The 16,466-nt window shown below is 39.1% G+C and overlaps 1 protein-coding gene across 1 annotated transcript in view; it reads right to left on the bottom strand.

The window, feature by feature from the left end:
• Positions 1-16,466, bottom strand: part of LAMA1 (laminin subunit alpha 1) — a 227,631-nt gene that overhangs the window by 19,362 nt on the left and 191,803 nt on the right. Inside the window, exons 48-56 of the mRNA XM_007949015.1 lie at positions 15,586-15,710; positions 11,657-11,807; positions 10,602-10,746; positions 9,727-9,868; positions 7,299-7,413; positions 6,917-7,087; positions 4,589-4,740; positions 3,668-3,853; positions 803-938 (exon numbers count right to left, since the gene is read on the bottom strand). Of these exons, the coding sequence (XP_007947206.1) occupies positions 803-938; positions 3,668-3,853; positions 4,589-4,740; positions 6,917-7,087; positions 7,299-7,413; positions 9,727-9,868; positions 10,602-10,746; positions 11,657-11,807; positions 15,586-15,710 (1,323 nt within the window). The remainder of the gene's footprint in view (positions 1-802; positions 939-3,667; positions 3,854-4,588; positions 4,741-6,916; positions 7,088-7,298; positions 7,414-9,726; positions 9,869-10,601; positions 10,747-11,656; positions 11,808-15,585; positions 15,711-16,466) is intronic.

The raw sequence follows: 16,466 nt of genomic DNA, 5'->3' as shown, positions 1-16,466 counted from the left end.
GCAAATTCTTCTGCTAGTTGGGGTTTAGTCCAATTCTGCATCCTTTCCTTCAAGGCTCAGGGGTCCAAGATTATCTTCTGTGTCTGTGTTAATTGCTTTCCCTTTTCTTTGTTGAAGAGGGTCTGTGCAATCCTTCTGCCTAGTTCGCCATCTTGCCCCGCCTATCCAAATCTTTCATTTTTTGAAGGCAACAGTAACATGCACAAAGTCTTACATTAAGTACTTAGTTTCATTTTCTTTTGACTGGATCTAAAGTGAGAGGATGTCCTTATAGAATCTCCACCAAAAACCTTGTTGTATGGCAACCCAGTTATGGTGGCTTATTGTTACCTGAAATCCTTAATACTGGCTTGCATCATCTTTTCAGTTTGCTCAGACACCATTCCCCACTCTTTCCCTGACTCACTTTTTAAAACCGGGGGATGATCCCTCCCTGTAAACCATGTTTCCCAGGTTTCTTTGAAAATGGCTTCCAGATAGGTTCTGCCAATTAAAGGCACAGTGGGAGATTGGAAGGGGTGGAGGGAAGATACCAGAGTATTTCTTCCCCTCTTCTCATTTCAGAAAAGCTCTCTAGCAAGGCCTGTCTTCTCAGGAGTTTCTGTTTGCACTTGGGGACCCGCTCTACATGGACTAAGCTTCCTCTGGGCAGCTTTGGCTCCTGGGCTCTGGTGACACCACTTCTACCCTGGTCCTCATTGCACCAATTGGCTCTGCCAGCATTTCCAATACCTTTGTAACTAGTTCCCCATTGTAATTCCTTCTGGAGTGGGTCCTTTTCTTCTGACTAGACCATACTTACAGGACTGGGTAGAGGTTGAGGTTCTGGTGGAAGCTCAGTGTCCTCTCCTTCAAGAGCCCCTTTAGGTGTTTCTGAAAGCAAGCACGTGTCCAAGTCTACCTGTTCATAGCCAACTGCACTAGTGAAGTCCAGAAGTCTAGGTGTAAACAAGAAAGTGTTTTCAAAATTAATTAAACAATTACAAAGCAATACATGAACCAATGCCATTTCATTATTAAACAATTTAAATCCATTAAAACCAATATTATGGCTTTATAGTAATTCAGCACCACTAGTATGTCAGTTTGTTGTACTATGGTGGCTTGCATATTGTTATGATGCTGGAAGCTATGCCATTGATATTTCCAATACCAGTTGGGTCACCCATAGTGGACAGGTTTAAACTGGAGCTTCCAGACTAATACAGACTAGGCTTGGTGATCTACTTCTGAAAACTAGCCAAAGAAAATCCTATGGATCACAACAAAATAGTTTCTGATAGAGTGCAGGAAGATAAACTCCCTACATTGCAATGCACTCAAAATACCCAATGGCTACAACAAGGGACTCGAGTATACCAGTTATGAAGATGGCACATGATGGGTACCCTTTTTCCTGCTGTTCATGGGGTTACCATGTGTCAAAGTTGACTTGACAATGACTAACAACAACACAGTAACTCAATTGACTCTTTTGCATGGTGACTGAGAGGCCACACATATCATCCTGTGTATTCTCTTATTTGATCCTTCTGCCTGAAATGGCAACCTACCCCCAAACCTTTCTGCCCATCTCCATGCTTTCCACCTGGCAAATTCCTGAACATTCCTCAAAAGCTGTTACCTTCTCCTGAAGCCTTGACTGGGCTACCTCAGGGACAGATTCTATCTCTGGTTCCCAAAACCACTGTGCAGTAGCCTCTGCAAAACACTGTAATTTCTTGATTACAGATTTCCTGTCTCCCTGAGTCCATGAATTGCACATGTTGTAAGTCTGTTTGCTCTGCAGCCTTAGCAAAGTGTTCTGTGCCTGCATACTCTTGGTACTTTCTGAATATCCAGCCCAGTACTTTGAACCAAGGACATGGCTGTGAACAGCACAGAAAAGTTTCTGTCCTTGATGTTCTCAGCCTCCTGGCTTTCAGAGCATAAAGATGTCTAATTAATTAATTAAACCATGAACAGACAACTGAGTGACTAAGCATATTATACCAACTCTAAAAATAAGTTAGCCCAGGCTTAATGTTACCATATTCTTAAACTTAAATGTAACATTTTATTACTGTAAATTTCAAGAACTCTGTTCCTTTTACCTAGCTCTGACAAGAATATACCACAAATGGGATGGCCTTAAACAAACAGGAGTTTATTCTCTTACAGTTTGGACACTTTAAGTCCAAGTTTAAAGTGCCAGGCTCTAGGGGCTGGGTGAAAGCCCCTCAACATTGGGTTGCAGCTCTGCCTCCTGTTCCCAGCCCACTGAAAGAGAGATACCGGCAGAGAGACCAGCATGAGAGATGGCAGTAGCAGAGCCCAGAGACTGGCATTAAACAATTGAAGATCTATACAGGTTCCAAGTTGACAAGGGGTGGAATTATGGTAGTTAAGGTTGTGTGTCAGCTTGGCTGGGCCTTGTTGAGAGGCTGGGCAGCCAGATGTAGTACTCCCCATGATGAGACTGGTAATCAGCTCCATGGTGGAATATACCACAAGCAGCTGAGTAGCTGCCTTAGGGATGTGGTCTGCTTCCCATATATAAGCAGCAGCTTTGGGAATGGTCTCTAGATTATGGCACACTTGGATCCTGCATGTAGCTGTGTCATTGTTCAGCAGTCTGCCAAGCTCTGTTGACCTTGGGACTTACAATGGACTTGAATTAATGGCCTTCCATGTGGTTTGGTAACATTGGGACTGTGCCATTTTATTTGTCGACCTTGGGCTTGTTAGCCTCAGCAGCCAGTAGCTGCCTGAGTGAAGAGATCCCTCTAGCTTCAGTGGGCTGGAAGCAATAGGCAGAACTGAAGCCCAAAGTCAAGGGGCTTTCACCTAGCCCCTAGAGCCTGGCACTTTGAACTTGGACTTAAAGCCTCCAAACTGTGAGAGAATAAACTATTTGTTCAAGCCATCCCATTTGTGGTATATTCCTGTCAGAGAGGCACTGGGTAACCAGAACAAACTCCTTCCTAAGAGGTAATTTCACAGGGAAAGAAACTGAGGCCATGAGAGAGGCCCAAGTACTTGCTCATGGTTACAAGATAAGTTAGTGTCCAAACCAGGAGAGGAACTCAGTCTTCTGATGCTTGTGCCAGTTTGGCTTCTCCTAGGCAGATTCTGGTACCACTGGATCAGAGCACAGCTTCTGTCCTGTCAACTTGCTGACAGCAAGGCAGAAGGGGAGCCAGAAGGAATTAACAGCCTCGGGGACATGTTAATGCTTTTCCTGACCACCACTACCCTCAGGGTTCTCTGGGCCAGCTGTGCCACACAGGGAGGGAGACTTTTGGTTCTTAGTTATACAGTAATAGTTTTAAGGAAAACCATGACTAATCTGAAGCTACAAGTAGTCCAGTTGTAAAGGCTCCTCCTTTAAAGTAATGAGCTCAGGACAGAAGGTACTTGTATCACACAATTTCTACCTTCTTTTAAATGTCAAAATGTATTTTAACCTCTGGTGTTTATTGACAATTCTGTGGCACTAATGTTCAATGATTTTTTTAAATCTAATAAAATTCATCTGGGAGCACTTTCATGATGGACCAACGGGGTTCACTTGTTATTCAGGAACTTGGACTTTGAAACAGCAAAATTAGATTGCAAATTAGTGTTAGCACTCAATATTATGAGATCAGAAAGTGCACAAACATGTTGAGAGCACAGTTAAACTTACTCCATGTTAAAGATCAGGTTTCTGATGCAGCCATGGAAGGACCGTTTCATTTTGAGCATAGATGTCACCTCACTCTCTGGAATGCCGCCTACGTACAGGTTGGATACATTTATTGTCCTACTTTCTGCTAATGGGCCCAATCTCATTTCTACAGGACTGGTCTCATCCAATTGGACAGTGATAATTCTAAAAGGTCAAAAGAGAAAGTCAAAGAAAAATGTTATAACATAATGAAGGAATAACTTTGTTTTAATATATAATTCCAGAAAATTATTGCTGAATAATAAAGACTTCTTGAAGATAAATTTTATCGTGATATTGTATGTGAATAAAAAGATGAATCTTGAAGACTAAAATTTACAAGGAAATATTTTCCAGAAATGAACGGAATGTTATTAAATATCATTGAATTTGGTTGCTTTTTGGGGGAGAATAGGTCATCATGAATCAGAATTGACTTGACTGATAACAACTAACAACGAAAACAACAATTATTCTCTTACCTGTTTACCTAAACCATAAAATGCCCAGTATGCTTATAAAACATTTAGTCTACAGTTTTGAAGGGAAATATACAGTAATCTTGAAATAATGTTAGATTTTCATAGAATTATCCTCTGTCAAGATGACATAAATTGGGTCTCAGGAAAGGGCAGGGTTAAGGCAATTCAATTATGAACATTTCAGAAATATTAGAAACAGGTGAACTTGATTCCCAAGAAAGTGTTGTAGAAAAGTTTTAGAATTATTTTGAAACTATAGAAACATTGCTAATGAAAAACTTTGAATGCTACATATATCATAATAATTATCAAATTATCTCACTGCATAGGGTCCATAGGTTCCCAGTGGGAAAATTTTCATGAGGTAACCGTACCAACATCACACAAATGTCCCCACAACTTGCCATGCAGACAGTACCTCCTGTTCCTAACTAGGGAGATAGAGTGCTCTTGTCCGTCACTGTAAGTGCCTGTGGGAGAATGCAGGAGTGCTCTTCTCAGGCTTGTTCCATCTCCAGAGTTAACATGGACTTCGATGTGGCCTTCAATCAACATGATGGCAAAGAAGGGCTGGGAAGGTTTCATATTAGAGAATCGCCCATAGAAAATTCATTACTATGTATTTCTTTAAATTATCATCATACAAAGATAATATGGGAACATTCATACCATGTAAGCAATTTCTTAAGAATCTCACCATCTAGCACAACTCTTCTGCTTTGTATATTACTTTCTAATCTGTTTACATAATTTGTATTCTGCTGCATCACTAAATATATCAAAGATTTCCATTTCTGCACAGCTATCTTCATATATATTATTTAGTAGTACATTGTAACAATTTATGATGTCACCAGTACTGGATTACCATCATTCCTTTTTGCTAAATTAGTAGGAAACTTTGATTATCAAGTAACTGTATTGAGTCTGGTAGAGGAAAATGGTTGGTATATGTCCAAAAAGTTAGATATAGAAATGACTCAGCAATTCCACCCCTAGGTATATACCAAAAATAATTGAGAATAGATATTCAAATAGATATTTGTACTAAAATGTTCACAGAAACATTATGAACATAGAAAGTATTTACAATAGTCAAAAAGTGGCTCCTTCAGTGGACAAATGAATTAATAATGCATGGTGTATACATACAATGGGATATTATTCAGCTATAATTTCTTCATGAAAATTAAATGAAGCCCTGACACATGCTACCAACTGGATGAACCTTGAAAATGTGCTAAGTGAAAGAAGCCAGATACAAATGGTCACACATCATATGATTCCAGTTTTATGAATTACCAGAATAGGTAAGCTCAGATAGACAGAAGACATATTGGTTATTGCCAGGACTAGAGGAAGGAGGAATGGACAGCAGCCATTTAATGGGTACAGCATTTTAGACAGAAGACATATTGGTTATTGCCAGGACTAGAGGAAGGAGGAATGGACAGCAGCCATTTAATGGGTACAGCATTTTATTTTGGGGTGATGAAAATGTATTGGAACTAGGTAGCGGTTACAGTTGCACAACATTTTGAATGTATTAAGTGCCACTAATTGTTCACTTTAAAATGGTAAGTTTCATGTTATGTAAATGTCACATCAAAACAAACAAACAAACAAACAAACAAACAAACAACAACAATAAAAGATTAGTGGGACCCACAAACCAACCTTAGTCAACATCATCCTTTTTCACAAAGGCTCATGAGATGTTTGGGGCCAGTGGACCTGGTAACAGTTGTGTGACTCTGGGTAGATGAACCAGGCCCTCTGAACCTATTCTTCCTCAGTAAAATAACTGTACAGAAATAATGTCTGGGAAGCATCTTGTATGGTAGGTGATAGTACTCTATAAATGTTAGTTGCATGATCTCTACTTCATTAAAGCAGCACATTACCATTCTATAAAGTGACTTGGTGGCTCACTGGCTAAAGTGCTTGGCTGCTAACTGAAAGGTTGGAGGTTTGAACCTACCAGCCACTCCTTGGGAGAAAGATGAGGCAGTCTGCTTTCATAAAGATTTCTAGCCTTGGAAACTCTGTGGGACAGTTCTACTTTGTCCTAAAAGGTTGCCAAGAGATGGAATCAACTTGATGGCAGTGGGTTTGCTTTTTGGAAAGTTCATTTAAATTATGTGATACACGCAAGTTTGAGCAGGGAGGAGGTAAATATCCATATGTGGCTGGAATGAAATATAAATATAAAAAAGACCATCTTTTCTCTTCTCTCCTACTGCCAGTCCACTGTACTGAAGGCCACATTTCTCTTTCTGATCCTTTCAGTCCTATAATAAAAACCCAAACCCACTGCCATCAAATCAATTCCAGCTCACAGCAAGTAGATAAAGAAAAGTCTGCTTCATGGAGCATACTAAAGAACTGTACAGAATCTAAAGACTTGCTGTTTCAGCCTTAGGATGAAGAGCAATGGGCATGAAATGTGGAGGAACTCAGAAATGCTATCTAAATGAATTTTTTTAAATTAAGGGTAGACAGCAAATATCTATTTTTCTCAGTATCTAGACCAGGAAGATGCATTATGCAACAACAACAACAAAATCACTGATTCACAACGGGAAGACATTCAGCAACAATAACTTTTACTTATTAAAAATGCATATCTAGAAACAATTGGGAACAGAGCTACCATAAATGTTATGACTAAGTAATTTTCCCTTTCACATTTCTGGGAGTCATTTCCTACCCAAGCCTGAGGCTGGCCAGTACTTGAGCTACTCACCAAGTGTGTCTGCCGTTGGCTCTGCCTCTCCATGTCCTTGCCAAGGCCAGTCATGATGAGGCCACTGCTGTTCTTGGTGGCAAATGTTGCCAACAATTCTGATTCCAGTGACAAAGACTTGGGTGGCAACTCAACATAGCCACCTTTCAAGAAGCTAACACTCCGGATAGGCTGGTCACAAAGGAGATGAAAAACCCCATCAGCTCCCATGTAGATGTTTAGTCTCCCAGACTGATGTTACTGCCTGTTTTACCCATCTCTCTCTCTCTCTCTCTCATTTTTTTTATCCTCTCCACTAATTTCTGCTTTGTTATGTTATCAAGTTGATAAATCAATGGGCATTTATAGAAACTCATTCCACTATTAATAAGAGGCTTCATACCTCCAGCATACAGCCTTTTCTCACTCCATAGGAATTTCTGAGTAAATCAAAAGTCGATCTAGATATTTCCAGGTTTTTGATACAGCCCACATAGCTTCTACTGGTGAGTCCTTTCCTAAAGGCAAGGACATGAGAATAACAACAAGAAAAATTGAATTTCTTAACTCTATTTTTGAAAGGAAGATTAACAATGAACCCGGAAGATCTGTATCCATGTGTCATTCTACAGGAATACTAGGCCTCTAAGAATGTTAATGGTGAGAATTTTAGGTCAAAGTTTCCTTAAACCAAAAACCAAACTCACTGCCATCAAGTGGATTCTGATTCATAACCACCCCATCTGGGTTTCCAAGGAAGTAAATCTTTACAGAAGTTGATTGCCCAGTCTTCTTTCCGTGGAGTGGCTAATGGGTTTCAACCACTAACTTTCTGGTTAGCAGTCAAATGCCTTAGGCACTACATCACCAGAATTCCCTAAAGTTTCCTTAGGGCTAGAGAAAAGGATCAGATTTGGTGAGTTTGGCTACTTAGATGCCCATCTACATAAAAATATATTTAATGATAGGGAAGACCTTCTAGTCATTGAAATTAAAATATATTCGTTAAAACACATGCCAAGTACAAGAAATGCAGTGAGATGTCTTAAGGAAATTGTAGTACACAGATAAAAATTTAGCTCATGAGGCAAGTGCAGGCCATGTTATTTCCTAGAATTGATGTGTACAGAAGTCATTGGCTGTTGTCCATACTGCATATTCATGAACTTTGTCCTGAAGGAAGCAACTGCATGTGGTGAAGTCTGGGATTAGCCAAAACTCTATTTTTAGTTCTCCAACTCAATACCACATTTTTCTTACTGATGTTGTTACGTTCTTGATTAGAGTCAGGCTTTCATTTCCAAAAATACAGAGCCTACTACTGATTGTCTCCAAATTGTGCTTGTATACATCAGATAAACACAGGAGAACTCTGCAGTAATATGGTTTCCTGTTGGAGTTGCACCTCATTCTTCTCTGTGTTGAACAATCAGCTGTGAGCCATTAAGCAAACTACACAATTTGGGTCAAAGTGCAACCATTCTGGATCTCAGTTTTTTCCTGTTACAAATGAGAAGCCAGGCTGACTTTGTCCATAAAGTCCCTTCAAGTACAAAAGTTTGTGATTCTGGAATGTCTTCCTAGAAAAGGACCTTCTGTCCTTTTCTCCAATGTCCAAATGTGTGTCATCAGGCCAAGTACACATGAACTATGACACAGCTTGTGGCTACAGGAAAAACTCTCTGGTCCCACCATAGGCAATGATATCTAAGATTGAGATTTAGGAAACAGGATTCTAATTCTGGCTATCTTGGCAGAGGGGCATGACCTGGAGCAAAAGATGAACTGCCCTGAGGCTTAAATGTATTCATTTCCAAGATTAGGGGTGACTAAATTTATCATTTTAAACTATGGTCCTTTGTACTTTCAGAAATTGCTGGCAAAGAAAAGGGGGTGGGGGGTTGGGTCTTGTGTTATTTAGTCCAAAGCTACTGGAGTAGCTGTACTTGAGTGACTTATATTAGGATTCTGTATAGAAACTCAGTTTGAAGACAGGGTTCTGTTATGAAGACATATTTGAAAACCACTGAGTGACCCACCTTGGACATTTGTTGGTCCTACTCCTTGGAAGCAGTCTGCTTGATAAAAAAATGGTGTTGACAGCTGCTCTTTCACATATGATTTTTATTTTTAATGGTAAGAAAGAATCTTAAAGCTTAATTTGTCTAATTCAAAATTACAAAACTGAGGATGGCAGGGTACAGAAAGTGAATGTAAATTATTTAGCCATAAAGCTAAATACGAATCACTCTTTCTTAAAGAAAAGGATTCCAGTGCCTCTCTCCTCTGCTTTCTTTCATGCAGCTTCCTAATGGTGGTCTTTCAATTCTCACACACATTATTTCATTCTGATTATGTGAAGGGAGAATCTAGATAAGTCTGTAGAGACCATGAATATTTTTGGCTTAAAGAGACTAGTAATTCTACAATGTCTACAGAATAGGACGATGTGTGATGGAAAGTAGGGTCTCCAAATACCACACAGTAACAATTTCCAGATATTTGAAAGGCAATAAATATATAATCACTAGTTTAACTGTAGAAGGTTCCTTATTGCCCAATTTATATGGTATATAGCAGTTTAGGGAGCTGTAGTAGCCTAGTGGGTAAAACATTTGGCTGCTAACCAGAAGGTCAGTGGTTCAAACCTACAAGCTGTTCCATGGGAGGAAGATAAGGCAATCTACTTCCATAAACATTTACAGCCTTGAAAACCTAAGTGGGGTCACTAGGAGTTGGAATTGACTTGATGGCAGTGGGTTTTTGGTTTTATAGTAGTTAAAACAAATGCTGATAATTAAGGACATGTTTTCTGCAGTTGAATATCATACCTTATAATTCTTGATCTAGGTAATCCACCAACATAAATTGGATCTTTATCTAGGCGATTGAGGTCAGAAGATGCTCCTGGAGCTTCGCCTTGCTTTGTTTCTTTATAACTGGTATTATAGGCATCAATAACTGCCAGAAGTCCTAAAAGGAGACAGAAAGGAATAGCTAAGAAAATGAAAATCACTTTCTGGATTAAAATGAAACTCAACCTTAAAATGAAACTCAACTTATGCCCTTTCTAGAGTAAGTCTGTCAAGCAAAATTAATTTACAGAGACATATTATTTTATATTCTGCAAATCTGACCAGCTAATGCTCTTGACTATTAAAGGAAAAAATGTAAATTCTCTGTACAGAAGTCAATGAATCTAGACTACATACTGCTAAATGACAATAGTATGTGTGCAGATGACAGTAGAATGAATTTGATTCTTGATTTCAATATGACTCTTGTACTTAAATAAATCATTTGGAAATATATACTAGTAAACTACCAAATCAAATCCACTGCCGTCAAGTCAGATCTGACTCATAGCGACCCCTCCTTGGGTTTCCGAGGCAGTATCACTACAGAAGTAGATTGCCCAGTCTTCCTTCCGAGGAGTGGCTGGTGAGTTTGAACCACCAACCTTCTGGTTAGCAGTCAAATGCCTTAGGCACTACACCACCAGAGGTCCTATATACTAGTAGAAATATAATATTCCTCAAGCAAAACATGAATCTTATTGGTTGCTATCCTCATGACAACAAGAACTTTCAATTAGAGTATCATTCAGGAAATGAAAGTAGACTAGGGTGTTGATTTTTTTTTTTTTAGAAAGAGTTCTTTGCCGACTAGGGAGGGCAACATCACAGTTATCTACGTAGGTATTTACCTTGTCTTCGGTTTCTCTGGAAGGCGATTTTGTACCAACTTCCGTTGTTATAACGTCTGTCTGTAATAAGAGCAAGAGGTCCTGAACCCAGGTCAACTGTGACTTTAACTCTGCCGTGGACCAGCTCGATGGATAAAAAATCTTTCTGGAGGGTTGAGAAAATAGTTATCCATGACTACATCTTGATCACAAGATTTTCTTTCCCTTTAAGATAAGGGTAGAAGACACCTTTTAAAGTCAAACTGAAAAAAATGGATTAGGCCCAACAGCTGGAGGTCTAGGCTATGAAATTAAAAATGCTCATGAATATTTTTCTAGACTATTACAAAAATACAAATGAAACACTATTCATTGTCGCAATCTATAATTGAGTAAGAGAACTGGAATCTCTTTGTACTTCTTTCATGTAGAATGACAAATGGGCCAGTCCCCAAAAAAAGAAAACAGAAAGATTGAGAGACAGAAATCACCAGCACTAAGAATCCACAATCACATGAGATAAAATAGGAATAAAAATTTCTGTTGAATAGAATTCAAATAAAGCCACTATGGTCAGAGCGAACATAGAAAAATGTATACTATTTAAACTCAAAATTTAGTAACAAATGTTTAATTGATATTAGTAATGACTGGAAAGTTATTTTCTACTTTGTGTTCTATATTTTCCAAATGATCTTCAGTGAACTTATATTAATTCAGTAAATTATTTAAAATGTGGGAAATTATACATATGTTGTTGTTGTTGTTATGTGCCATCGAGTCAGACCCGACTCATAGTGACCCCTCCATGGGTTTCTGAGACAGTATCACTACGGAAGTAGATTGCCCCATCTTCCTTCCGAGGAGTGGCTGGTGGGTTTGAACTGCCAGCCTTCTGGTTAGCAGTCAAGTACCTTAGGCACTACGCTACCAGAGCTCCTAATTATACATATATATGTATGCATATAGCATGCTAGTAGATGCTCATAAAGCAGCTATTACACATAAATGTCCACACAACCATCTACATATCAGTCAGTACACAGTATGGCCTCGTGCGCCATAAAGACTCTTACAGTGCCATTTGAAGCGAGGTAAAGAAGCAGCGCATTAGGTGAAAAGGTACTAAAGAGCATGATTATCTGTGTCACAGTCGCCCGGAGGGTCTTCTCAACGACAGAATATCCACTCCCATCAAAATGGAAGGAGGAGTCTTCATTCTGGGGACTGCAGAGCAGAGCAAGAGAAACACAATCCACTCTCAATAAGGTGGTTAAAGAGAAAAAAATGATACATTTACTGAGTTTTCCTACACAAACATCTTGGTGAGCTATTATTTTCATAATCTGATTATAAGAGTAAGAGATAATATTTAAAAATATGGGTCAAGACTAGAGCTCAACTGTTTCAAAAGGGAAACAAAGTTGATATAGGCAGTGTTCACTATAGTGAAAAGAAACTTCTTCACAGAATGGATAATGATTATAGATATTTTTAATTATCCTTAGATTTTCCTGTTTGTTTGTTCTCATTTCCTATAGTACAACTCTTTTCTTAATTCCTGTTCTTTCAGAATATTTTTTACATTATACTGTACCCCCCTCTGCTGGTATTAACTCAGGCATCAATTAGACTGGAGTTATAATAGAAAACAAGTATGTATCAAAGTATCAGAAGGCTCATTTTACAAAAAATCTTTGGCAACCTCAAAAATCTACATGATGAGTTTAAAGACCTGTATCATATTTTGAAGGAGCTCTGGTGGTGCAGCGGTTAAGGCATTTGGCTGTCCGAACCCTCCAGCTTCTCCACAGAAGAAAGATGAGGAAGTCTGCATCCATAAAGATTTATAGCCTTAGAAACGCTATGGGGCAGCTCTACTCTGTCATATAGGGTTGCCATGAATCAGAATCAACTTGATGGCATTTTGACTCATATTTTAAAACAAAATGTGTGGCTTACAATACAGTTACACAGTGTGGGCCACAGCATCTTTTGGGTAATCTTGTCTGATCTTTTCCCTTATTGATCTCAAAAGCTGACTACTATTCAATTATAATTGAGTTAATCTGGAACATATCAGAATTATGTTTCCAAACTTTTTCTAGAATATCACAGGATTTGAAAGTGAAACTTCGATTTGGGTGTTTGGATATGAATTTGGGGTATCTTCCCAATAGAAGATGTTATAACCAAACTCAGTATACCATTTCAAAGCAGGTCAGCATAGACAAAGGGTGAAATTGTTTCCATTAACAACAAAAAAAAAAAAAGCCAAAACAAAAATAGCAATGCATTGTGAAAATCAGAGGTTTCAAATACATAGCTACATGCAGTTCTGCTTCTCCTCTTCGAAGAAATATAACATAAAGGAAATGCACTCTGCATTCATTTTAAAACTATGATTTGATTCTTAACCCTGTGGTTTCCCAGAACTATATTCCATTGCACTATCTCTTGACTGACCCCAGTTACATGTGGCTAAGGACAAAGACTATAGACCCAGACTGCTGGAGTTCAAATCGCAGTTCTATAATTATTAGCTGTGTGAACCTGAAACCATTACCTCTCTGTGCTTTATATATTATATCTATAGAGATAAGAGTATCTCTTGGGAGGGCTATACCAAAAACAGAAAAACAAACCCACTGCCATTGAGTTGATTTCAACTCATAGTGATCCTCATTGGGTTTCCAAGTCTGTAAATCCTTATAGAAGTAGATTGCTTCATCTTCCTTCCATGGAGCAGCTAGTGGGTTTCAACCACCGACCTTCTGGTTAGCAGCCAAGTGCCTTACCCACTATGGCACCAGAGCTCCTGGGAAGGGCTATAACTAACTTATATACAAATGAAATGATGAAAAGCACTTATAACAGGTCCTAGAACATGGGAAAATCTCACTTTATTTCAGCTTTTGTTATTTTGCTGTATTCAGAAGTCCTTGGGAAGAGAGTGAGTGGTTGGAGAGAAAGTTTGACAACTAGTTGTGTGTGTATTTTTGTTGAGAGATAAGTCTCTGGGCTTGCACAGTCCTGACCATCTATTGAGTGGTTACTATGTGCTATGCAGGCTGCTTTTATTTATGTCCTGTCTAGTCTTCAGAATGAGCTCTGGTGGTGTAGTGCTTAAGGCATTTGGCTATTAACTGAAAGGTCGGTAGTTTGTACCATCCAGCTGCTCCATGGGAGAAAGATGAGGCAGTCTGCTTCCTTAAAGTTTCACAGCATCAAGTCCCAATGCCACTATGAGTTGAATTCGACTCAATGGCAGTGAGTTTGTTTTTGGTTTAGTTTTCCTAACCAACCTTCAGGGAGCTCTGGTAGCATAGTGGCTAAGACACTTGCCTGCTAACCAGACGGCTGGCGGTTCAAACCCACCAGCCACTCCTCGGAAGGAAGGTTGGGCAATCCTACTTCCGTAGTGATACTGCCTCGGAAACCCAAGGAGGGGTCGCTATGAGTCAGGGCTGACTCGATGGCACATAACAACAACAACAACAACCAGCCTTCATGGTAGGTATTATTATCCCCACTTTGTCTATTAGAAAATGAAGCCTTAAAAATAAGTACCTTGCCCAAGGGTATACCCCAGGGAAATAGAGAAGCTAAGTTTCAAACAAAACTAGAAATCTGTGCTTATCCCACCCTGCACACCCCTTCCTTCTCCCAGAGCTCCTGAGGTCTCTGATCTCTGTGACTTCGTATTTCGTTCTGCCTTCTCTTTCTAAGTAGGTCCTGTTCAAGGGAGTGGCCATGAAGTGTTATGAATTCAAATGAACGGGTGACTGACAAGGCTTCTTCTGGAAGGCTAATTGCCACTGTGGTCAAGGACCTGTTTCTGACCATGTCCCCATGCTGATCACTTCCTGAGCTTTTTCTAGAGCTACTGCAGGCTCTGTCCTATGCTCACGAGGTGTACATGCCTGTGCAGTCAGTCCAGGGGCCCCTGCTTATGTAAGAGGCAAAGGACAAAAGGAAAACTGCTTACTCATAGCACTTCATGTATATCTCTGTTCTAGCCTTTCAGAAAGCACCATAGCCCAGTGGTTAATCATGCGAACTCCGGAGTCAGATAGGGCTGGGCTGAAATGCACCTTCCCAGCTCTCCAGCCCTGTGAGGCTGGAAAAATTGTTAGGCTTCTCTGGTCTTCAAACTTCTCATTCATAAGATTGGAACACATTGTATCTCCTGGTTAGCCTGCTGTGCAGTTGTTATGCAAGTGAGTGAGGTGATACCTGAGCCCCAAGTCTAATGCAGCTGCTTCTGCTACTGTTGCCCCACTTGCCACAGATCATAGCACTTTTTCATGTTTCTGTATGTATTATTTTTCCCTAGACTATGAGATATTTGAGGAGACAGATGTCTTACTAGTTTTGACATTGTTAGTTCCTACCATAAGGCCTGGAACACCCTAGGATTTTAATTAAATGACTCACAAATGTTGTGGGCCATTTGGCCAATGCTCTACTGCACTGTCACTTCTTAGGATTATGCCTATTAATTAAATAATTTTTTTTTATATGTAAATGAGAGTTGTTAGAATCAGGGGTTAGTTTTATAATATCCTTTAAGAATTTAAGAGATTATTCATAATGATAAAAATATGCTGATACCAGGTAAGAAGCATATTAATATATTCAAAGAGGAATAAAGAAAAAGAATCAAATGCTTGGAAGTATTTTCAAAAGAAAAACATGTAGCAATGTACCCAAGATGGCTTATCTGTGATTCTTTGAGATAGAATGTTGTTTGATTAGATGCCTGAAGCTCCTGGAATTTATGATTCATGATCAAAGTATACAAGATATAGCAAAAAGAACATTTCTTTTTAAAGGTTAAAATTATTCCCATGCTTCTGTTAGTGAATAATCTATGTCATATCCCTTACAATAAGATGATGGCATCAAAAGTTTATCAGTCCTTTTGATGTGGATGTAAATTCTCCAAGCAGTTCTTAGATGTTAAGAGAATGATTCACTGTGTTGAGTAGTAGGGAAATGTTACCTTCCAAAACAGCCATGGCATATGCCTTCCCTTTCAATGTAATTCCACAGGCCAATAGAGTTCCCATTCAAGAAGGCCTCTCCCATGCAGCCTTTAAAGTGAGCAACCTTCACAGCAGGAGACTTCTAATGTAAGCAAACAAACAAAACATCACCCACATATATTTGGTAGATAGAGATATGTTCTCTGAGCACATGAAACCTCCCTGTAAGCTCAAATCTAACAGATCCAAATTTTGAGAAAACGATATTTGGGAAAATGCTCAGTTTTAGTCACTGGATTTCCTTCCAGTTTTAAGGTGGGTCCTACAATAAATGACAACTGTGCAGGATCTTACAGATCATCTCAGGGCCTAGGGTTGCTGGACTGAATCCCCTTTTACAAGTGAAGAAACAGAGACCCAGAGATCTTGGTCAGTAGTGAAGGACCTCACTAGAAATAATATCCTTGTCCTCATTTCAGAGTGTAGAACCAAGTCAAGGAACTCAACTTGGTTTGGTAAGAGGATGATTGGTGCAATAAAATAAATATGACTGGCTCTTTTGTAAACACAAATTAGTATTAGTATACCACTAGAGATACAGGAACTTGACAGAAATGAAAGTGGATTATTAAATATCTTGTTTAATAATCATTGGTAAGTGAACCATTGGCTTCTTCATTTATAAATTACCTAGACATAACCTTTCATCCTTCAAAACTAACCCTATCCTGTAGATGAACAGTAATTAAGCAAAATAATAGAGGCAGAAAAATCTTCATTGGTAGTCAACAATTTAAACATATTAATGTTTTATACAGGAGCTCTGCTGGCACAGTGCCAAAGCATTTGTTAACCAGAAGGTTGGTGGTTCAAACCCACCAGATGTTCTGCAGAAGGA

The sequence above is a fragment of the Orycteropus afer genome, unplaced genomic scaffold (assembly GCF_000298275.1).
Source record: "Orycteropus afer afer isolate SDZICR_OR568_19922 unplaced genomic scaffold, OryAfe1.0 scaffold00234, whole genome shotgun sequence".
Taxonomy (NCBI): Eukaryota; Metazoa; Chordata; class Mammalia; order Tubulidentata; family Orycteropodidae; genus Orycteropus; species Orycteropus afer.
Note: the sequence above shows the minus strand (reverse complement) of the source record. Positions and strands in the feature narration are given on the sequence as shown.